At 41.1% G+C, this 25,235-nt stretch overlaps 1 protein-coding gene across 8 annotated transcripts in view; it reads left to right on the top strand.

Moving 5' to 3' along the window:
• The first annotated feature begins 1,882 nt into the window (after positions 1 to 1,882).
• DTWD2 (DTW domain containing 2) overlaps positions 1,883 to 25,235 on the top strand; it is a 176,769-nt gene continuing 153,416 nt past the window's right edge. For 6 of the 8 annotated variants that reach the window (XR_006281429.1, XR_006281427.1, XR_006281428.1 and 3 more), the window contains exon 1: positions 1,884 to 3,317. Coding sequence is in view for 4 of the 8 variants with exons in the window: in XM_043514705.1 (XP_043370640.1) it covers positions 2,686 to 3,317 (632 nt within the window). In the remaining 4 variants the exon portion in view is untranslated. Of the gene's footprint in view, positions 3,318 to 25,235 lie in introns of all 8 variants that reach the window. The other 2 variants (XM_043514703.1, XM_038403661.2) reach the window with 2 other exon arrangements.

Here is a 25,235-nt window from a genome sequence, read left to right as displayed (position 1 = left end):
GGTTGAAAAATCATAAATATAGTAAAAGCTGTGTTATCCAGCATGTTGTGAGAATGGGTGTTGCTGGTAACTTTAAAAATTCCGGTTAAAGAGGGAGGAAGTTTGGGTGCAGGAGGGGGCACAGGGCAGGAGGAGATGCGGGGTGCAAGCTCTGGGAGGGAGTTTAGGTGTGGAAGGGGGCTCAGGGAAAGGGTGTGGGAAGGTTGTGGGGTGTCAGATCTAGGTGGCGCTCAGTTCAGACAGCTCCCCAGAAGCAGCGACCTGTCCCTGCTGGTTTTTGGTGGAGGTGCAGCTAGGCTACTATGCGTGCTCCCTCCGCCCACAGGCACTACCCCGCAGCTTCCATTGGCTGCGGTTCCTGGCCAATGGGAACTGTAGAGGCAGTGCTCGGGGCGGAGGCAGCGCGCAGAGCCGCACCTCCCCCTCGGAGCAGCAGGGACATATCACCGCTTTCGGGGTGTCATGCGGAGCCAGGTAGGGAGCCTGCTGGTCATGCACCAGCCAGACTATAAGCCGCACTTTCAATGAAGATCAGAAATGCCGATTTATAGAGCTTTCCATTTGGTAAAACACTGGATAATGCAGCTTTTACCATACATTAAGAGAAAATGGTTAAAAATAGTTTTATTTTAAAATTATACTAAGATCCAAGCTGAGGTTTTAGATTTTTCCTGCAAGATTTGAGAATATTACAGATAAGTTTCATCCTAGGTTGACATAGACCCTTGTGTGAAGTTGTGCAGGTGGTTGTCCTTAGAGGCTGCAGAAAGGCCTTGTTATCTGGAAGGGTCACCTGGCAGTATGTGTGGCTTAGTTTGCACAAAGTTTTGCCAGGACAGCTATGTTGATTAGGAGTGTGCAAAAAAATCACACCCTCTAGTCAACACAGCTAACCTCCCGTAACGTAGACACAACCATGCCGACAGAAGCGTGCTTTTGTTGTTATAGCTAATATCTTTGAGGAAATGGTTAAATTATGCTGAGAAACAAATGCTGAGTCTCCACTAGGTGACTAGGCCAGCATAGTTACACTGGGAAGCATTTGTAGTATAGACAAATCCCTAAATAAGTATGAGAGACAGACAGACAAGGTGTGTTAATCTACTAAGCGGGCTCTTTTCACTGAGATGAGATAGGGAGGGGACAGTGTGGACTAAGACATGGTCTACACTTAAAAGTTAGGTTGACATAGCTCTGGAACTCAGGGGTTTGAAAAAATCAGCTCCCTGAGCACTGTAACTATGCCGACCTAATCCTTAGCATACATGTGGCTAAATTGACTCAAGAATCCTTCCATTGACCTAATTACTGCTGCTCAGAGAAGTGAATTACCCACAGCATTGTAAAAAAACCCTTCCATTAGTGTAGGAACCATCTACATTACAGTGCTGCAGCACCACAGCTGGGTTGCTGTAGTTGCCTATGGTGTAGATATGGCCTAAGCTACCCATACTTTACTTCTTTCACCTATGTGGCTTATTAGTAAGGCAGTGTAAGCAATAGTCTTCCTAATTCAATTTTTGGTATTTTTTCAAGTTGAGTTGCCACAAAAATAAATCAACCGCATACAATAAAAGACTGCTTCGTTTTAATTTTTAACTTAAAAAGAAATTTTTGGCATTTTTCTACTAAACAAATACCTGTTTGCGCCCTGTGGATTTTGTGTGTCAGCTTTAATGCAAAAATACTTGCCATTCTGGACTAGTGCAAATTTTAGTAACACCCATCCCTGAGTTTTGGCTTTCAGCTAAAAAAGCATTTTAGTTCATATTTAATAATTAGGAATACCTCCTACCAGTGAAAAAATAAAGGTGTGGAAAAAAACCTTCATGTATTTACAGCCAAAGAGAGGCACCTGGGGAATGACGCTTGATGCCATAAAAGATATTATGAGGCACTATCAATTTAAATGTCACATTATAATTAGAGATAAGGTGAATGAAATATTTTTTTTGGACTGACTTCTCTTGGTGAAAGAGACAAGTTCTTGAGCTTATACAAAGCTCTTCAGGTCTGGGAAAGGTATTCAGAGTGTCTCAGAAAAATACAAGGGGGGAACAGATATATGTATAAGAGTTAACACATGTTACAAACAATCATTCCTGATGACATTGATAGTAAACACCTCTGCAGTCATAGGACTAAGGAGGGTTAGATTGTTGTAATGAGCCACAAAGCCAGTGTCTTTTTTTTTTAAATCCATGATTTTTAGTGTCTAGCAGAGTTATTAATTTAAATTCCCAGGCTATCTTTTAAAGGTATTGTGCATGTGTCCATTCAGAACAAGGACTAAGGGGACACACAGGGAGATATTGTTTTATTAAAAGTGTTTGCTCACTGGGTGTTAGTCATAAAATGATGAAAGACATTATGAAGTTACTTAACTTTTAACAGTAAGCTGAACTTATCAAAAATTAATTAAAAAACCCCCAATCTACTTTTCACTAATGGCCTGATCCTGCAAAGATTTCCACTGAGGGTATGCCTACACTACAGTCTCCACCAGCATATGCTATAGCACAGATGCAGACGTATGTTTGTTTGCCTTCATATAAATGCAAAAATAGAATAAAGTCAGGTTTGATTAACTCTAGTTGTGGGCTCCAATAATACATATTAAATAACAAAGCGAGTTAAACTAATGCAGAATAACGCAGCCTACTTCCAGAACCAGCGCAGCCACACATGGAGTTAATCCGGAGTGACTCCGGGCGAGTGCGGATAAACACACCTGCCCAGGATGTCTGGTCAGTTTCGCGGGGGCGGGGGCGACAGCCGCGCCCAGCTCTCGCAAGCGGCGTACGCCGGCCTCAGAACACTGCACGGGAACCTTCCCTCCGGCGCAATTCGAGGAGGGCTACGCAGCCTCCCCCCGCCATCTCCGCCGGCATGGCACCTCCGGACCGCGGTAACCCGGTGCCGCCCCCACCCCCGCGCACACAAGGCGGGAACAGTGACCCTACCTGCCCTTGTGATTGGTTGAGCAGCCCATGGGGGCGGTCTCACGATCGGCGCTTGACCCCCTCCCCCCGACACACACGTGACAGGGCCCTGCGGCCTTACTCGGGCTCCCAACCGGCCGCCGCCTTTCGCGGCCTTTTAGCGCCCCCTGGCGGCCGCCTCCCACATCGCAGCTTTGAGCAGCGGCTCTGCCCAGCCGGCGGCGAAATGGAGACGGCAGCGGCTGGGAGCGAGGAGTCGGGCGCCGCGGAAGAGCCCGGGGAGACAGCAGCAGGGCGAGAAGATGGCGGCTGCGAGGGCCTGTGGGAGCTGCCGGTGGAGCGCTGCGTGAGGCGGGCCGAGTGCGGGCGCTGCCGGTGAGGAGCGGGGCGCGGGGTCAGCCCGAGCCGGGCAGCAGGGCCTGGCGGCTGCGCCCCCTGCTGCTGTGGAGGGGGAAGCGCTGGGACACGGGCCGCGGGGCGGGACGTGCCTTCGGGAGCCCCGAGGCGGGCCTTCTCGGGTGTCGCGGGGCGCTGCTCTCCGCCTGCCGCTCCGTTGCAGGGGGGAGCGGAGCCAGAGCGGGGGTTGCAGGTGCAAGCGTCTCTGCGGGGCCACGCGCGGGGGGTTGCAGCTCTGCCAATGGCTGACGTTGGCCAAGTCACTTCACCTCTCCATGCCTCAGTTTTCTCCTCTCCAAAAAAATAAATAAACAAGCGGGGGGGGGGGGGAGGGAGATGATGTGCGTATTCCCTTTGTAAAGCACGGTGAGATGTACCGGTTGTGGGTTTTATACCGCACGCTTCACCTTAGCATCTGCGCACCTTCCACTGGTGCGGTAAGTGAGGGGGGCCGCATTTTTGTTATGTATGTTCCCTTAGCCTTTCCCCTGAGGGAGATGTGTGGATGCAGATGGATGGGCAGGTACAAGCTGGATAAACCATCAATTAAACTAGAATACTGGATTAGCTGGGATGGATGCCTGGTAAATACAATGTCAGCTTGCCTGTGGTGCCATCGCTCTGCCAGTTCTAGTCCATTGAGCAGCCAGATGATTGTAATTGACATGAGTGCTGTTCTCGGAAGCCTGTCCCTTTAAAATACAGGTTATCTGTTTTGTATTAATATCAAGTGATTGCTGTCAATAAGACTAGCAAGTGTCTCAAGAAATATTTAACAGAACTGACTTTGCTAATTCTAACAAAATGGAAAGTAACAGCTATTGATTCCCTCACCATCCCGCCCCTTCGTTTAATCAACTTGGAAAGAGTTTAACATTTAGATGTGATTTCTCATCACATACACATTTTTGAACTTTTTGGTGATTGCTATGTAGCAATGGGTTTGCCATTTTTAAAGGTTTTTTTTTTTTTTCTGAAGATTTAAACAACCTGCTTAGCCACAGGGTGTGTGTGTGTGTGTTTGTTTGTTTTAAATTGTAATCAAGAAAAGTAGACCCAATTTAATTTCTATGTCATTCTTGGTAGCTATACTAAAAGAAACAAACCATATTCCCTTTTGAAATTTTGTTTATATTTAAGCACAATTTCAATTTTAAGAGACCTCCTGCGGTCTCTTCCAACCCTAATTTCTAAATGAGACCATGTAGATATTTTATTTTAAAATTGTACTAAAATCCAAGCTGATGTTTTAGGGTTAGGAAATGGTGCTTTTATGTAGACTAGTGCATCGCTGTTCCCTAAATGTCGTTTGCTACTTTAAAAAAGGTTGGTCATATAAAAGAGGATGACATAAAGCAATATGAAAAGGAGTACTTGTGGCACCTTAGAGACTAACCAATTTATTTGAGCATAAATAAATTGGTTAGTCTCCAAGGTGCCACAAGTACTCCTTTTCTTTTTGTGAATACAGACTAACACGGCTGCTACTCTGAAACCTGTCAATAAAGCAATATATAGGAATTTGTTGGCACAGATCTTGGTTAAAGGTTTGTAAAAGCTATGTGCACAGTTCTTCCATAAACTTCAAAGGGAATTGTGCATGAGAAGTATTTGCAGTAACATGCCCTATGATTTTAACCAAGGAAAATTTAAATTATCTGGAATATCATCTGTAATAAATCTGTGTTCATTTGTTACTTGTGTGCTAGACCTCAATTCACAAGCAATCTGTGAAAGCAGTCCTAGATATCTTTGTACGTTTGTGGAATAGGAGTAATAATTCTTGCTGTTGCGATAAAGAAATCTCTTTAAGATAGCCATTGCTGCTTTTTATAATTGTCATACTGTATGTTGTGATTAGGGCTGTCAAGTGATTAAATAAATTAATTGTGATTAATTGCGCAGTTAATAACAGAATACCATGTATTTAAATATTTGTGGAAATTTTTTACATTTTCAAATATATCTATTTCAATTACAACACAGATTACAAAGTGTACTCACTTTATATTTATTTTTGATTACAAATATTTGCACTGTAAAAAAACAAAAGAAATAGTACTTTTCAATTCACCTAATATAAGTACTGTAGTGCAATCTTTTTATCATGAAAGTTGAACTTACAAATGTAGAATTATGTAAAAAAAAATCTCCATTCAAAAATAAAACAACATTATCTCCCGTAAATGTAAACAAACTTGTTTCTCTTAGTGATTGGCTGAACAAAGAAGTAAGACTGAGTAGAGTTGTAGGGTCTAAAGTTTTACATTGTTTTGCAGGGTGGATTTGATTGAAATCATGATTTAAATCACTAGTAAGGAAGACTCGATTTAATCATGGATTTCTACATAAAAGTGCATTCTTGCTGATTGTTATAACCTTAATACATATTCTTCACAACTCGGAGATAGATGTAGGTTTCATTTTTAGAAGGTACACACTCTACATTTTTAAAGAGAGTGATTTATTTTGAAAACTTTTCAGATTAGTTTTACAGCTATCTCAGAAAATGAATGGTTGTTTGGTTATTTCATTTATCAAAGGTAATTGAAGCAGATATTTATGAAGTCATTGGGAGGTGAACTCTCTCCAATTCAACAGGTTAATCATTAATATTTGGAGGATTTTCTTGCCATGCTGTATTAGGAGGAGAACATCACCACGCACGCATTTAAATTGTTTTATTTAACTAAAACAACAACGTTTTGTATTCTGGATTTTTTTCTTCAACAGCAAACATATAATATTTTAACAAAACAAGTGTATGAATTTTTGAATTTAGCTAAATATTCCAGTTTTTTAAAATCAGGTTTGTTTTTCTTGTTTTTAACTAAAATAGTTAAATGAATTTTTTTTAAAAAAAAAACAACAAAAACTAAATCGACTGTCAGCCAGGTCAAAATGAGAAACTTAAAATCTTGGCTTCTGCAACTAACTCGGTTGTCTTCACCGAGTTAGCTGCAGAAGCCAAGGTCTTCACCTTCATTTTTCTGTTTGTTCATAATCTGGAAAAGATAAACAAGCTTTCCTGCTTTTTCAGGTCCCAAATGATTTCTCAATTTGGAATGAATTAGTCCAAAGGAAGAAAATATTCTTTCTACACCAGCAGAAGAAGTTACTGCTGATTCTGAAGTGAGATTGTCACTTCAACAGTCTCTGAATCCAAACGCTAAGTGACTTGCACCAGTTCACTGGAATGACTTTCTTTAAAACATCATCAACAAACATATATTTCTTGAATGGTTCACCCTTTGCTCTGAAGTTTATTGTAGTTGGCATTATGGAGGGATGATTGCTGGATGTCCGTGTCATAGTCAGCTCCTCTTCTTCAGCAGTTAAGGTTTGACCCTTGTACCGAGTATTGAGAATATTTGCAAGAAAATGAGCTGGAGATAGTGCTTGTCCCATTTGTTTTTTTTTAATGCTTGTAATTTACCTCTGTCATTGCATATTTCTCTTTTTAAGATCTCACTCAGTTCCTTCCAAATTTCAACAGCATCGGCAATAAAACAGCTATTTCCCTGCATTTTGTTCAAGGCTACAGAAATAGGCTTCAGCATGTGTTCAACATTTCTCTTAAGCCCAATGTTGAGAACTTTGGCTATGACAGCGCCATCTATTTTTTCATGATTTTTTTCACAAACTGTCATCAGATTAGGCTAGTTCTTGATATAGTGCTCAAAACAGTCCACTACTGCGTTTCATCGCACGTCTTGTGGGAGAGTTAGCGTGGTTCCTCCCAGTTTTTTCAGAGCAGCTGCTGCTAAGTGGTTGTTACGGAAGTATTTTTGCAATTTCAACAACATTAGCCTTTATTTCTGGAACACTGAAGTCTATGTCTAGGAGGTGCATCAAATGAGCACTGCAACCATATGTTATTAGCTTGGGATTCTCTTCTAAATATGTTTTTCTCATTTTGGATACAATTGCAGTATTGTCTGTGACCAAGCTGCGTACTAGACATTTGCATTTTTTTCACAGTTTGTTATAGCTTTTACTGCTATTTCTTGTAAGTTTTCTGTTTTGTGTGCATTTCCTGAGGTATCAATTGTTTCTGTAAGGAAGATCTTCCCTCCTTCTCTTGTCACACAAGCACATACAACAGGATCATTGTGGACATCGAGACTCAGGTGAACAATTTCACCCTCCAGACCTTTTGCACACTGCTCAATTTCTCTTTCATATACTTTATCCAGCAATTTGCCTGCGACATCTGCCCTGTTGGGTGGACTGTATCTTGGTCTTAATGACTGAACCAAATTAATGAAGTGTGGGTTCTCGGTCATATGAAAAGGAGAGTTTGTTGCATAAACAAATCAGGCAATTTTTTCATAAGTTACCTCTTTTGTAATCTGCTGGTTCTTATCACAAACTTACCCATGGTTGTTTCTGGATGATGGAGATTTTTGCTACAGTTGATATACTGTGGCTATGTGACATACATGATGTGACTAAAACATTATCATTGGCAGACCACTCTGAAACTATAGAAAATGATGGTGATCTTGAAGGTGGATAGTCTTCAGAATTCTGTATGTTGACTAAACCAAATAAGTCAATGCAGTTAATAATAATTTAAATACCGTTCATTGAGTATTACTTATTGCATTCACTGACACTCAGTACTACTTCAAAGGTGAAATTGTAAAAGGGAGATCTGCCTATTTCAGCTATTTATGTTTGATCACAACTGCATCTAAAATGATATTACCATAGAGTAACAACTATATTTTTTCCTCAAACATGAGAAATTCAAGAATAGTCCAAAAGGAAGACAGGCATCCTTAGGAAAGAAGTATGAAAAAAAAAAAAAAAGTTTACCATCCTGAAGATCCTGCATGTTAAGAACTGTTTCTTTCATCATCTTCCTCCTGAGAAGGAACATTTCTTGTGATGTTGTTTCATGCGGGCAACCAGGCCTTGCATTTCTTTGTTGCACTGTTTGCATTTTCCACGCATGCCTGTCTTACGCACAGGTAGAGGAACTTCATTAAAATATTCCCAAACTGGGTCTCTTTTCCATCCTGCTGCCATTATAGGTTTTCCCTTCTAGTGAGAGAATGGTATGGTAGATCTCAAATCAATGAAGGCTACACTCAGAAAGACGTCAAGACTTCTGGAATATGCTGCTCAAACAGTTTCACTTTTGTTTCTACTGCCTGTCCCTCCCTTCTCACATTTATCTACAGACTTCTTCTCCTTGTCCAGATCTATTCTGCCCCCAACAATCTTCTATTCATTGAACTTTTTGAAACTTTGCACTTTTAGAGAGAGCTAAGGGATTACTCTGTGAACACAAATTTGCAGAGGGACAAGAAGGTTGAGGTCTGTTATTTCTTGCCTCTATTTAAAAACATTTTTGCTGTTAACAAGCATGTTATCTGTGGAGACACAAATCCAGAGTTTGAGAACTGCAAAACTAAGCATCTCTGATGGTAACTTCTAAACTGAGCAATGAGATCCATTGGGTAGATAGAAAGATTAACCTAAATAATCTATACCGAAGCCCCTGGAACCTCAAAAGATTGGGTCCCTAATCCATGAACTGTTGGAACTCATTTACAAAACTTTCGTGAAACATTATATGAATATATTGTCTCATACAATAAAATTAGAATTTATAATCCCTATTGCATGATGCTATATCTTTGAGCTATAATGTATCTTAATTAACATTTATCTTTAGATAGGATTTTTCCTCAAAAAGCATTTTATCCAAAAAATCTGATTTTTTTTTAAAAAAAAATGTAAATCATTGTTTTTTATCCACCCTGTTTTGTTTTTGAGTGCAGTTGTCATTAAAAAAAACCTACATTTGTAAATTGCACTTTCGTGATAGAGATTGCACTACAGTACTTGTATGAGGTGAACTGAAAAATACTATTTCTTTTGTTTACCATTTTTATAGTGCAAATATTTGTAATAAAAATAATATAAAGTGAGCACTGTACATTTTGTATTCTTTGTTGTAATTGAAATCAATATATTTGAAAATGTGGAAAAACATTAAAAATATTTAATAAATTGCAATTGGTATTCTATTATTTAAAAGTGCAATTTATCACTATTTTTTTAATTGCAATTAATTTTTTTGAGTTTATCGCATGAGCTACCTGCGATTAATCGAGAGCCCTAGTTCTGATAAAACATGTATACTTTAAAGGATGGCTGTTGTAAGAAAAACTAAATCTGAAATGATCAATCTGTGGTATGATCATTGTAACTATACATGAATGTTTTGCTGTACTGTATTTTATCCATGTGCTTGATGAAGACTTTTAATCTAGATGAAGATAACTGACCCATTGGTGAAGAAAGATAATATACAACACCCTTGCATGCTACATAGCTTTGAAGAATGTAGTGTGCTCAGTAGTATCAGTAATGAGTATGACATCTTCTGCAAGCTTTTTGATGAAAAATTAAGTGTGAAGAGGCAGCAGACTTTTCCTGAGCACAAAGATGTCTGCAGTTTCCTGGTGGCACATTACTGAGCTATATGAACTTGTTTTCCAATAAATACTTAATGTAAACATTTAACAAATTTGCTTTAATTTAGAAAAAATCTTAAGTATCCAAATTGCTTCAGAACCTTTGATTCCTTATGTTCTTAAAATGTGAGATGTAGGTACTCATCCTAGCTGCTCTAAATTCACAACAATTCTGCCATCACTGAAAGTAATACTAAAAAACTGGAGTCACTGATATGGAAGTATCTTTTTTGTGCAGCTATTGATACAGCGACTCCTCTGTGGTTCATAATTTTAAACAAATGACTTACTAGCCCGTAGAGCAGGTGTGGGCAAACTTTTTGGCCCGAGGGCCGCATCTGGATATGGAACTTGTATGGTTGGCCATGAATGCTCACGAAATTGGAGTGTGGGGGGGGTGCGGGCTCTGGGGTTGGGCCAGAAATGAGGAATTCAGGGTGCGGGAGGGGGCTCCGGGCTGGGGCAGGAGGTTGGGGCACAGGAGGGGGTCAGGGCTTCAGGCTCCGGGAGGCGCTTACCTCAAGCAGCTTTTGGAAGCAGCGGCATGTCCTCTCCGGCTCCTATGTGGAGGTGCAGCCAGGCAGCTCCGCGTACTGCTCCATCTGCAGGTGCCGCCTGCAGTTCCCATTAGCTGCAGTTCCTGGCCAATGGGAGCTGCAGGGGTGGCTCTAGGGGTGGAGGCAGCGTGTGGAGCCCCCTGGCTATCCCTAAACGTAGGAGCCGGAGGGGGGACAACCTGTTGCTTCCAGGAGCTGTCTCCGACTCTGCTCCCCGGCTGAAGCGCGGGAGCAGGGCAAGCCCCAGACCCTGCTCGGCAGCAGGAGCTTGAGGTTCCAGATTAAACAGGCTGGAAGGCCAGATGTGACCCCTGGGCCGTAGTTTGCTCACCTTGCTGTAGAGTATAATATTTTAAAAAACATCTTGCACACTTCCTTAGCATTATGTTCTCATTGGAAATATTAAAAACCAAATAGAAACAGGATGACTAGTTGAGCTACTCTATCCCTGAAGAAAGAGTTTTTTATTGCCTTTGATTTTTTTATATTTAGTGGTGCATCAAAAAGAAGAATAATAATTTTAGAATTATTTTTGTGACAGCAATATTTTTTGTTAAATTGCCCTCATGAATGCAGCTAAATGTTAAAAGTAAGTTTTCCATATACACACTGGAGCTGCCAAATGTCAAACATTATATTTGTCTGGTCAAATATGTCAATTTCAATAGTTGCAAGAAGTTCAAAAGCTTGCAAAAGGCAGAGTAGATTTTCAGCAGCACCAAGAAACATTAAGCAAGGAAGAGGCTGAACAGGTATAACATAAAAAGAAGATTTGTTCATTCGAATTTTAACAAGTTCTGGAGCAGCAAACAAAAAACCCTTACCATCAGATTGTGGCAGTAATTCCTTCCCCATTTCAGGGACGTACAGACCTGCATTGCCCTATTGGGAGCACTGGGAATCACTATTCCATGATGCTTCCTGGAGCTCCCCGTCAGTCAGGATGAGAGGCAAGTGTATCCCTTTCTCTGGATAGTTAGCTCTGATGGCTAGTACAGTTACCTGGGGTTCTTTTAACCCAAAGCTCTTGGTAACTTTTACTCTGTTCGAAGTGGTGTCAGGAAATAAATCAGGGGAGACACGGCCGTCCGACCGATAGATGGCTGGCACAAACAGGACAGCACAAGAGTGCTTTCACTTAAAGCTAAACTTTACTTAGTCTCAAGCACTTACACTTTGTCCGCAAAAGGTTGGTAAAAAAACCCCAACCCTTGATAATTACCAAAGCTGAGTGTGGCTCTCGAGTGACACAGCAGCAGGCTTCCGGTGGCCAAATCTTCCGTCTGCCTCTGGGGACTGCAAGATGTATCCAGAGGGAGAGTCCTAAAAACTTTTTCCCCTTATTTATACATTAGACATGTCTCTTAAATAAAACATGTTGCAAGCAGTTTCAGTGGTCCAGCAAAAGGTTCCTTCTGATTATTGATTAACCAGGTGTGAGTTTTTCCAGAGTTTGCAGCCTTGAGGCCCCCAATAGACATTCCTGGGGCACATCCTCTTTTCAAAAATGCATGTATCAGCCACTTCAACACAATTCTTATGGGGGGGGGCAAGCTGCCCTCTCTGTGGCACCCAAAGACCCCCCTCCCCTCATGCCTTGGTTAAGCTAAGCCTGCTGACTTGGCCAATTTACAGCCTGCTGACTTGGTTGCTTTTAGCAATAAGCCATAGTGGTTTCAGGCACTTTACTGATTTGCCAAAGTCTTCCCCATACAGTTTAGAGATGAGAATAGGGCTATGATCTTGCCTCCTGTGGTGGCTTGTACTCCAGGTGGTGATTAAAAGCAGGAACACTTTTTTTTTTTTTTCCCCCTCTGTTGTGCATCTGCCGCTTAACATCTGAAGCTTGGAAAGAGACTATTTTCTTTTCCTATTTGAAGCTAAAGAAATCTTTTTTTTTTTTTTTTTTTTCAGATGGCCTTGATAACTTTACATCCATGTGAGAAACCTTTGATGGGTTTCCCTTGGTATCTCAGAATCAGCCAAGGTTCTGTAAAATTAGTCATTTGTACCCTCAAGGTGATCACATAACCATATCGCTGCCATCCCTTGCCAACATAGTGAATGAGAAATAGAACGCTGCAATTGGTTTAGATTTTTGCTGTGTGTGCGTGCGCGCGGACGCATGTGCATGTCACAAGGCCTCTTTTTAACCCTGGCAAAATTTTCAGATTGCTTTAAAGCTAGATTCTATGGCCAGTAGGGGGTTTTAGACCAAAAGGTTGAAAACATGCTTGAGTATCTCATTACAGTATTGTACAATTCCTCATCATAATAGCAACATCTGTACAATAATTATAGCAGGAATGCAATAGAAATACTTAGTTACAACTGGTGGGATTTGGAGGAGTCCATATATTTAAAATGTGAGATAGAAATGTATTTAATATATTTTTTGAACTTTTAATATTGATACTAAGATACTTGCATCTTGTGAGGTAAAGGCAATGTTTTATTATGTAACAGTTACAATAGAAAATAAATTCAACTACATTCTCATAAACCTCTTTTGTGGGGTAAATAAACATCCAAATCTAATGATTGAAGAGAGGGCTCTTTAATGCTGTCATTCATGGGCCTCAGCTCAAAAGCAGTGGGAAAGAGAGCTATGCATAATAAAGAGGCAAAATTGTGGAATAATAATGAGACTGTGCACCTGAGGTCTGCAGATGGAGCACAAACTAATTATGTGATAAGTTACTCTGGTGACAATAATAAAATGATGAAAAAAACCTCAACTGCTTTTAGACTTACTTAACCTTGGCATTATTGAGCCAGCTTTCTAGTTCCCTTCAGATATCACTGGGCCATGTCCATCTTGTACTTGTTACAGTAGTACACCAATGGATGTAGCCCAAGAAGGTGTCAATACTGTGCAAACCGGATAGTAATCTGCACGTCAGCAGCTGACAGAGAGGATATATTTTAAAAGTACAATTGAGTTTTTGGCTGACTTTCCTAATATAATGGATAGGAAGGCATGCAGAAAATTAAGATCTTAATGCTTTGATCCTATAGTTGGATATGTACACGTGGACATTTGCAGCCACGTGGCTCCAATTACAGGATTCATGCCCTGGTGAAATTGTGGGGGATGCACCTTAGAGGCTCCACAATTAAATTTGATTTTCATTTGCCACCTAAAGCAGTGTTAGAACAACATGCAACCTGAACCTGATTATTACCCAAAATCTATCATGCCAATAAGAGGGCAAACTTCAGTTTTCACTGTTTACACCATGCTAGTTTTTTAAGAAAAATCTACACATTTTTAACAGTCCTTTTTGGAAATCCTCCAAAGGAGACTCATGGGTTGTTTTTTGGGGTTTTTTTTTGGATCCCTATAGTTTAATGATCTGAACACCTCTGTTGACACACAGCTGCATTTATCCAAAAACAACAACATTAAGTAATTTGCAAACAAAATAAAAGACAGTTTTATAGTGCTTATTAGCTAGGAACACCTCGGGGAGAGTAGCCAAAGAGAGAAACAAGCTCAGTGCCTGGCTGGGGATGGAAAGAGCTTCACTTTCTCATCTCAGAGCTGGCATCCCAGCCTTCTTGCCCAGAATTGGGAGAGCTGGCTAGAATCATTTTTTCATATTTGGTTAGGGAGGGCTGGCTGAGAGCTATAACTTGTAGAGTGGGCCTGGCTTTCTCAAAATTCTTGTTTCCCTAAGCAGGCTCCCATATGTCATCTTTCAACCACACCAATCAGCTTGGTCTGTGGCTACCTCCATCAGAGTTCCACCTGTTTGACTACTAATGTCTCCCATCTGATCCCTGCCCCTGTAATCAGGAGAGATCTCCCCCCCCCCCAGTCTACTCTGGACACCACATCCTCTGAAATACTCTGTCTCCTATATCTGACATAGTCCGGTACCTCCAAGTGTTGCTTTCTAGACCTACACCTCAAAGCTCAAACAAAGCCCCACATCCCCAACTGCCCCCATATTTGCACAAATACAGTTCCTCAAAAACTGCTGTAATGCACAATCTTAACCTCAACTTGAACCTCAGCCTTAGAATTTTTTAGGCAGTGATAATGCTTTATACTCCTTTCTAGTGAAAGAAGTGCTAATCAGATAACTCAGTCTTACTGAGATTGGAGTTGAGGCTGTGCATTTGGGTGTGATTATGAGGTGGGCAATTTGTTGCAGTTGAAAGTGAGTTTGTTATGGAAGTGAGAACATTTGACTATTTGGGCTTTATGCAGTTAGGGAGGTAAAATGTGTCAGCGGAGGTTGCACTGAAAATGAACAGTGACTTAGGTGGTGATTTCTTTGATTTTTAGTAATTATATTGATATGGCATGCACTTGAGCAACCTTAATTGTAAATTAACAGAGAATTTCTATGGGAATAAATAGAAGCATAAGTAGCAAGCTGGACCCCTTGCTTATAATTAAAGCTGGTGAAATTTTTTCTTCTAGGCCAGAAAAAAAAATAGAATGATTACCAACCAGTAGCCTATATGGCATCACCCCTTCCCAATGGTGTAGGCTGGGGCAGGGCATGAAGAGTTGCAGTTGTCCCTAGCCTCTCCATAGAGTCACAGTTCAGCAGAGAGAAGGCTCCTTTCATATTTATTCCACCCTCTTGTACATTTGTGCATAGGCTGGGTCAATCTGGCCTTAAGCTGTCACAGTGAGAAACCGAGAATTAATAATAATTTAAAACCAGTGTTGCCAACCTTTGACTTTTATCATGAATCTTTTGTTTGCTGTTTTGCTCATGAATGAAGTGATAGCTGTGTTGTAAGTCTTCAAAGGATCAAGACTTAAGAGAACATGTAAAAGGGATTTAAAAATAGCCAATTAATTGGCTAATTTTTAGTCTGTGTCTCAGGAGAAGCTTAAATTCAAGGGAACAAAAAGCAATCAATTATTTTGTATACAAAATATATATGCAGTATACTTACACCTTGGTGGCATTTAACGTTCACAGCTTGTTGCACTACATTTATGTAAACATTGTTATGCACTACATACCCAAAACCTGTTGTTGCCTGTGTAGTGCTGCAGTCCAGTTTGAGAATAAGTCACAAAACCTGGCCTTTCACATAATTGATCATCACCACTCAGTGGATATATTCAGTGTTGCCATCTCTCCCAATTTTTTCATGAATATTGTGATTTTTGGCATTTGCTACTGGTGGTCTCACAATAACATGAAAAGTTCTGGCTGCCATGCAGTTTTTGGGGAAGCAGAGGGGGAGTTATCCTCCCCAATGCCCTTTAGCCCTGTGAAAAATTCACTAAACTTAGCTGCAACCCTTTAGGCCTTGAGTTCTAGTGTCACTTCTTTCACTGAATGCTGTTCATATTTCTTTGCCCTTCACAACACTTTTTAGGAGCCATTATACTGCTACAAGTTGTGTGTGTGCACAGTTATTTCAGGCAATTTTTTTAATATAAAACAGCCAAGTCACATCCACTTCGTTGCATAGCCTTTCAGAAGGAACATGGTGAATTAGGTGCTTTTGTAATCCACACTAATGCTGTATGGCTGTTTTACCTTTTAGCAGTTGGACAACATGTAGAGAGAGGTCTGTCACTCTGCTACCACTTCTGTGCTAAGATAACTGGTTATTTAGCTCAAATGGTAGAGGTTCGTGAATTTACATCTAGAGGTCCCAGATTAGTTCTCAGTCCCGATGCCCAGAGTTACAGTGCTTTCTCAAAAATGCTTGCATAACCAACTAGCAATGTGTGTGTTATCTTCTGTGGACTCATCCACATAGAGAATAACAGCATATTTCTCTTCCCACCGGTTACTCCCATAACTGAAATGGAAGCGGTTTGTGCTGTTGATTTGAAGGCTGTGGGTTCAAACCCTACTGATGACCCATACATGCTTGAGGAAAAATATATGTAGTAAAGTTAACGTAAGGACCGTGGAATAATAATTGGAAAGGTTTTTGCAATAGCAAATCAATCTAGAAGTGAATTTGGATATTATGTTAAAACTTGTTCTCGCTTCAGGGCTGGGTTCATAAATTAGTGTTAAGTTCTTCAGTCTCCATACTGTAGCAAGCAGAGTCAGATGTTTTCATTGACTGCTCTTACTCTCCAGATAACTCTTCCTGCTGAGGAGATCCTCCAGAATTTTTTCTGCCTCCAAAGGTGAAGCAGATGTAAGATGAATATTTCTATGAAAGGGGTTTTTTCTTTCTTTTTTTGGTAGTAAACCCATACTCGGGAGAGAGACTTTTTGGGTAACCAATAGATTAGAGCAGTGGTTCCCAAATTTGTTCTGCCACTTGTGCAGGGAAAGCCCCTGGCGGGCCGGGCCAGTTTATTTACCTGCCGCGTCCGCAGGTTCAGCCGATCACGGCTCCCAGTGGCCATGGTTCGCTGCTCCAGGCCAATGGGAGCCACTGGAAGCGGCGGCCAGTATGTCCCCGTGATCGGCAGAACCTATGGATGTGGCAGGTAAACAACCCAGCCCGGCCCACCAGGGGCTTTCCCCACACAAGTGGCGAAACAAGTTTGGGAACCACTGGATTAAAGCAATGCATATCAAAGGGAAACTGAATTCCACAGTGGATTGGCTCAGCCACAGAAGTGCAGACTGGGGTCTTCAGCAGAGGGAACTCGACTGCTTAGCCCATACTTTCAGGAAACCAATGTAGGCTCTCTTTGCAGCCAGTTCCACTGCCAACACAAATAACATCTATGCCAGGAAGAGAGATGGTCAGGCCAGGGGAATGGATGCCTTTTCGAAGGTGTGGCCAATGACTCTGCTATATGCATTCTGTCTTTTTCCTGTGATAAAATGCACGGATACAGAGACAACAGGCTACAGTGATACTGATCACACTGCACTGGACTAGGTGTCTCTGGTTTTCAGACCTTATGATTCACTCCACATCTACTATCTCAGAGTTGTCAGATCCATCACAACCTGGCATCTCTGAACCTGACTGTCTGATTATTGAAAGGTCACATTTAAAAACAATCAATCAAACAGACCAAAACAAAACAAAAAAAAAACCGCCCCAAGATATTCCAGTGATATGTTCTCAACCCTACTGAATCCAAAAAGTTTTCCACCAATTCTTGGTATACAATATTATGAAGAAGTTTTTCTCGTGGTGCACATGGAGAGGATACACAGCAGAATCAGCTTGGATCAAATTGCTCCTAGAATTCTTACAAGCAGGTTTTTTCTGAGGATGCAGAACAACATCTGAACTCATCACCCACACATCAAAAACATTCCTGAAAGCTACAACCCTAAGGAGACCACGTATCTTCACAAGGTGACTCCATGGGCTCTTTCCCTAATATTAAATGTGCTTTTCTGGTCCATTTTTCAAATGTCTGATCAAAGTGCACTATATTGCCTTACAATTAAGGTTACCTTTCTAGTGACCACAACATGTACACAGAGGGTATCAGTTTGGAGTCCTCTGTTTTCCCGCAAAATTCAGTGTTGTGTGTGTGTTTTTTTTTTAAATATGTAATCAGAGGGAGATACTACAGACAGACCCATCATTCACCCCAAAATGATTTCTTCTTTTCACCAATCCCAGGAGATTTTGCTTCTCTCTTTTTGCCCAAATCCAGTCCATCAGAAAGAAGGGGTTTGGCACACCTTAAACATGAGGAGCACAATTAAGATCTATATTAAGGGAGCGAAGTCTTCAGTAAATCCTCTACTTTTTGTTCTAATAAAGCACAGGGCTAGGGGACAGAAAGCTGCCAGGTCTTCCACAGTAAGATACAACAGGAGGGTATTTATGAAGCATTAAAGCCAAGTTGGGAGGCTCCATTCAAGATTAAACCCCATTCCACAAGGGCAATAGCCGCTTCATGGGCTGACACATCCAGTGCACCATATGAACAGTTTTTGCAGAGCGGCAATTTTGGCATCCCTGCATACATTCACAAACTTCCGTAAGATTCACAATCTTGTCAGGTGAAGCAGCATTTGGCAGGAGGGTTCTGCAAGCCATAGCTCACCCTCTGCCCATCCAGCTGTTGATAGTACAGTCCCCAGCCACTGCATTCCCAGTCACTGCTATATAAATCCCATTACTACTGTATTTATGGACCTATCTTTCAAAGTGAGAGTGAGAAAATTTGTGTCTGTTATATAGAAATTTTCATTCTGGGTAGGCGGATGGGTCCATAAATTCATCTCACCCTGTACATTTCACTTCCTTTCTACCAGTAGGTGATTTTGTTTTCAGTAATGTTGTTTATTTTTTTCCCTTTTTTTAGGGAAAGCTGATGGATAACCATGTTCTTACATTTAGTCAATGACCCTTCAAGTTATTCCAGTTCATTTTTATATATGATCAGGTTATTGGGCAGATTTATCTACTATTGTTAATAAAAACACTATCAAAATATATTCAGATACAATAGTTATGAGCTTTGGAAGCAATTGTCTCAAGGGATGCTTCAGTGAGAGGAGTTGTCTGTAGAGTCAGCTTAGCCAGTCAAAACATCTGCCTCTACTTCCTATAGTATGGAGACTGAAGATCCCATCACCACTGAATTTATTCAGTTCAACAGGGATTAATAGTTGTTCCCATCTAATTAATGTTTCGTAGCCCCATACGAAACAAGTTCAGTTCTCACATCAAATTCACCACTATGTTTTGCTGTAGATTGTAAACTCTTTAGGACAGGGACTAACACAGCGATGTCCTGGTCTTCATTGAGTCTTGCAGTGAGAGCTTCTGCCATAGGGACTGAAATTGCCTTACTTAGTATAAATTTTCAAGAACTGGAAACATTGTTTCTGACACATATGCATTGGGAGTGGGGAGAGCAAAGAACTGGAATTATGTAAACATAATTTAATATTAAAAAAGCAAACAAAAAAAACCCTCATGACTTTTTGGGGCTGACTTACTAGTTTTGAGCTTTCAGGAATGACAGAATACTGTATATGCAAAGTACATAGTTCATATAGACAGTGTGGGATTTTGATTTGATAAACCAGAGAATGCCCAAAACTAGTCTGGACCAGTGGTGTCTCAGCTCAACTAGTACTGACTCATAATTGTGACTTTAAAAGTGTGAGATGATCCTAAAGTTTGTTTTCATGTAAATCAAGATCATTATAGCACCTAGAAAAAAGTATTACATTTATTCTGCAAGTTTTTTGTCTGTTTTAAAAAGGAAAAAAAAGGGTTTATTCTTTGAAGTAACTAATTCATAATTCATGAGGGAAAGCCAATTTGCCTTAGGGAATTAATGTATTGGCTAATCATATGTTAGTTAGTGGGAGTAGACTTCTGCATGGCATGAGGGAAATGTTTTTTTTCTGTTTCCTAATTAAGTCCCTAATGAGTAGGGCGAGTTTACAAATTCTTATCAGTGCTTTGCAGTATTTTGCTAAGTAACTTTTTGGAGGAAAATAGGAATGATTACAGAATAAGATTTTTGGTCTTTCCTACTATTTCACAGAGGATGCTTACATACATCCTTTGGTCAGGAAAATATCATATTGGAATTTGTAAATTTTGTGGAAAGCCCCTTCCTTCTTTTTATTGATATTTCTATTCAATAAGCGATGTTTAAAAACATTAAAATGTCCATTTTTCTCTTGCTATAGTATCTAAATCTTAATCTTCCCAAGTATGTTTTATTTTGAAGTCCTTCTACTGCCAGATGTTAAGAATCATTATAGTATTCCTCTTATCTATATATTTTCTGGCATATAGAAAAGGAGTACTTGTGGCACCTTAGAGACTAACAAATTTATTAGAGCATAAGCTTTCGTGAGCTACAGCTCACTTCATCGGATGCATTTGGTGGAAAAAAAAAAAAACAAATGCACCAAATGCATCCGATGAAGTGAGCTGTAGCTCACGAAAGCTTATGCTCTAATAAATTTGTTAGTCTCTAAGGTGCCACAAGTACTCCTTTTCTTTTTGCGAATACAGACTAACACGGCTGCTACTCTGAAACCTGAAATTTCTGGCATATGTTAGTCTTCACTCTGAACTCCTGTAATCTCTTTCTTTACATTTATTGTGAAGCTCTTTATATCCAGGAGCAAAACTGCCTATCGCTTCAGCTTTGTTCTGCTCACCAATTTTAATTCTCATCAGAGGAGTGCACTCAGTCTCTTTCTTCTGTTGACAATGACTGGTTTCTACAGAATTTATTGGGCGGGGGGCGTAGGAGGGGATCATCCTTTTTTACTGGTGTCAGAAGGTAACACTTCCCAAACAGTTCTCTTTTCTGATCCCTTCCAACATCAGCAATTATTAATGGATGAGCAGCACACGCATTACATACGCTGCTTTCGCTCTTATTTATGGCCAATTTTCCTTCAACTGCCATGGAATCACTGGCAATCTATTTGCTTTGTAGACTGTGTCTATGCAACTTTTTCCCTAAAATTCCATATTGTTTCTACCACCAGGGTAGCGATGCTGGGACCACGTCTACATTAGCAAGTTTCGCCGACTGAACTTTGTTTGCTTACAGTTGCCGATGTTGCTAGAGAGAGTGCACAGTTGGCCACACGTGTTGCACGGTCTCATAGTCAGATGTTGTGTTGGCGAAAGATGTGGTGCAACATGGATAGGCATTCCAGTATCCCTGGGCCACTATTCTGCCTTGTGGGAGACTTTTGCAGTACACTGTGGGAACTAGACTGTGTCCAGCAAATTATGGGAGCTCAGGGTCTAGTTCCCACAAATTCTCTTTCCTCCATTTTCATAACTTTTGTGCTGTTTTTTAAAAGGCCCATTATCCCTCATGCTGCCTTTTTGCTCTATCCACTGGACTAAGAGATGTAGCACAGCTAAGTGCAGTGCTGGTGGCTGTTTTAGAGACAGGTGCACAATTTTTCTGTATTTGCGGAACTTCAGTGTCCACCACTTCCAGGATCGTCGTGGTGCTGTAACGAAGCAGCTGAGACAACTGAGGAGGAGAAGGTATGGATGATGCAGAAAGTGAATAAAAATTACAGGGTGTTACAGACATTTACTGACCAGCTCCACATAGTAGAATGGTGTTTTTCATCCCGTGGGATGAGCATCAACTGGTGGGCTTGCAGCTGGGATGATCAGCAGTGGCTTCAGAACTTTCGGATGCAGAAGTTCCTGGATCTCTTCCCTCCAGCACAGTGATACCGGAATAAGAGCTGCTGGACAATAGAAAAGCAGGTGGCAATCACACCCTGGAAGTTTGCAGCTGGAGACTGCTATTGGTTGGTGAGCAGTCAGTTCAGGGATGGAAAAATCACTTGTGGGAGTGGCTGTCATCCAGGAGTGCAAGGCCATTAAGTATGTCCTGCTTCACAGGATTGTGACTTTGGGTAATGTGCAGCAAATAATAGAGGGTTTGAAAAAAGTGGGCTTCCCACAGTGATGGGGCAATAGGTTGCATAATCAGATCCTTCTCCCATGCCCACCTTGTGTCTGAGTACCTAAACAGGAAGGGTACTTTTCCATGGTTATGCAAACATTGGTAGATCTCCAGGCTGTTTCACTGACTGTGCTGGTCAGGGAAGGTGAATGATGTGTGCAACTTTAGGAACACAGGACTTCCAAAAGACATTCTTTCTGAACTGGCACACTCACATTAGTGAGGTTGAAATGCCAGTAGTGATTTGGGGGAATGTGGCCTACCCTTTGCTAGCTTGGATCATGAAACTGTACTTGACACCGGGACAGCACCATGGAAAGATTTAACTACCGTCCAAACTAGTGCAAGATGTCTGTTGAATGTGTGTTTGGTAGGTTGAAAGAACTCTAGTAATGCCTCATGACTACACTGGATTTCAGTGAGGCAAATATTCCTGGTATTGCTTCTTGTTATGTATTAAGTAATATTTGTGAAGCAAAAGGGGAAGCATTACTAGTAGGTTGGAGTGATGAAGTGTACAAACTGCTGATTTTGAACAGCCAGACCCCAGGGACATTACAGGAGCCCATCGAGGAGCGGTACGGCTGAGGCAGGACTTACAAAATCACTGACAGTATGCGATAGTATTGCAGTATGCTGCTTTTGTGTACTGCTCTCGGCTCTTGGCTTGAACATGGATTTATAAACTCCTGATATGAGTTTGGTGACACACAATAAATATACTACAATTTAAAAAAAAACCCATAAATTTATGGAGTGCAAAGAACAATGACCATTCTTACTAACAGTCAACTTTGGGGGTATAACACTGACAAAATCTTAAAATAAAACCTTTATAATGTAATAAAAAACAGTGCAAAGTGCTTGCTGACTGATCCTGTAGTAATCGCAGGTCATTGAACATACATAGTTCTCCTTGTTTTCCACTGGTGTGGAGTGGTAAGGATAATACTGCAAGCTATGCTGGTGCCTCGTTTGGAGTGTATGCACTGCCCCAGGGCTGACAGTGACTGAAAGCCATGGTGTCCTTCCCATTCCCTTTAAAGTTCAGACTGTTTTGGAAATAATTGCTCCTCTGCCCCACAGTAGCCCACTTTGGCATGAAAACATGCAAGGCTCAGTGCAAAGATGGAGCTCCAGCTAAATTTCATGCTGCTCTCTGGGCAAAGAAACAAGGTCTGTATCTCCTCAGTCTGTAGGGAGAAGAGGTCTGTGTAAGCCCAACTGTGAGGCACTTCAGGACCATGGATATCTAAGCATACATTAGAGAGAATGAGTACTTGTGGCACCTTAGAGACTAACAAATTTATTAGAGCATAAGCTTTCGTGAGCTACAGCTCACTTCATCGGATGCATTTGGTGGAAAAAACAGAGGGGAGATTTATATACACACACAGAGAACATGAAATAATGGGTTTATCATACACACTGTAAGGAGAGTGATCACTTAAGATAAGCCATCACTAGCAGCAGGGGGGGGGGAAGGAGGAAAACCTTTCATGGTGACAAGCAAGGTAGGCTAATTCCAGCAGTTAACAAGAATATCTGAGGAACAGTGGGGGTGGGGTGGGGGGGAGAAATAACATGGGGAAATAGTTTTACTTTGTGTAATGACTCATCCATTCCCAGTCTCTATTCAAGCCTAAGTTAATTGTATCCAGTTTGCAAATTAATTCCAATTCAGCAGTCTCTCGTTGGAGTCTGTTTTTGAAGCTTTTTTGTTGAAGGATAGCCACTCTTAGGTCTGTAATCGAGTGACCAGAGATATTGAAGTGTTCTCCAACTGGTTTTTGAATGTTATAATTCTTGACGTCTGATTTGTGTCCATTCATTCTTTCACATAGAGACTGTCCAATTTGGCCAATGTACATGGCAGAGGGGCATTGCTGACACATGATGGCATATATCACATTGGTAGATGCGCAGGTGAACGAGCCTCTGATGGTATGGCTGATGTGATTAGGCCCTATGATGATATCCCCTGAATAGATATGTGGACAGAGTTGGCAACGGGCTTTGTTGCAAGGATAGGTTCCTGGGTTAGTGGTTCTGTTGTGTGGTGTGTGGTTGCTGGTGAGTATTTGCTTCAAATTGGGGGGCTGTCTGTAAGCAAGGACTAGCCTTACTTTTACACAAAGTAAAACTATTTCCCCTTGTTATTTCTCACCCCCACTCCACCCCCCCCACTGTTCCTCTGATATTCTTGTTAACTGCTGGAATTAGCTTACCTTGCTTGTCACCATGAAAGGTTTTCCTCCTTTCCCCCCCCTTGCTGCTGGTGATGGCTTATCTTAAGTGATCACTCTCCTTACAGTGTGTATGATAAACCCATTGTTTCATGTTCTCTGTGTGTGTATATAAATCTCCCCTCTGTTTTTTCCACCAAATGCATCCGATGAAGTGAGCTGTAGCTCACGAAAGCTTATGCTCTAATAAATTTGTTAGTCTGTAAGGTGCCACAAGTACTCTTTTTCTTTTTGCGAATACAGACTAACACGCCTGCTACTCTGAAACCTGTCATTAGAGACAATGCAAGCCTTGGGTTAAGACAGAAACAGGAAGAAATGGTGGGTGAAAGCAAAGGACTTCCAGTCATAGCAATTGGTGAAGGAGGGCGTCAAGAAATCTGAGGTCTTCCTGCATACCTGCTTCTTCTACAACGAGCTCCATGACATGCTTGAAAGGGACTCCACCGCCTCAAATGTGATGATGGACACATTGTGAGACCCAGAGAAGGGAATCTCAGCAGTGCCCAGCAAGGACAGGAAGGAAGAGGGCCATAATGAAGGGGTGCACACCTATGGAGAGCCAGGAACTCTTTGATACATGGCCAGATCCAACTCAGACCCAGATGAGTCCAGTGAGGAAAGGGAAGGGAGCTCAGGTAGATGTATTGCACATGATTTTTTTAAATGCATGATTCCCCCTCCCCCTCCATGATGCCTGAAACCTTCCTCCAAATGTCCACCCCTCCTTTCAAAATGACAATTTATTCAAGGGGTCACAGAACAAAGCAATTGACTTTTAAAGAAGGCAGTTGATCTTTAAATGATGCAATAGCAATAAACAGAATGTTGAAATCATGTAGCTAACATGTTTTGGCATCAAGATAAAATTTCCGCTGTCATAAAACACTAAATATTAAAAAGTGATTCATTATAAACAAATAGAAAGATACTGGAGCATACAAATTATATACTTAAGAAATTTTAAAATACCCTTGCAAGCAACCAGTGACTGTTCAGTCAGAATACCTGATTTTTAAGAGTATAATGAGGACATTGTAAAAGATAGTCCCTTGGTTTAGAAGTCTGATTTCCGCAGTGCAATACAAATCACTCTCATTCTGTTCGTGGATAGAGGTAGAAGTGGTGTTCTTGGATTGGGAGGGGCGGGGTTCAGTTTTCTTTTGGCTTGCAGTTCTGGGCAATGGGGACAAGCTCTTTTCTTGGGTAGTATTTTGTTGATCTGTACATGGATGTCCGTCTTGTCCTCTGGAACAATCTCAATG

The sequence above is a fragment of the Dermochelys coriacea genome, chromosome 5, assembly GCF_009764565.3.
Source record: "Dermochelys coriacea isolate rDerCor1 chromosome 5, rDerCor1.pri.v4, whole genome shotgun sequence".
In the NCBI taxonomy this organism is placed as follows: domain Eukaryota; kingdom Metazoa; phylum Chordata; order Testudines; family Dermochelyidae; genus Dermochelys; species Dermochelys coriacea.
Note: the sequence above shows the minus strand (reverse complement) of the source record. Positions and strands in the feature narration are given on the sequence as shown.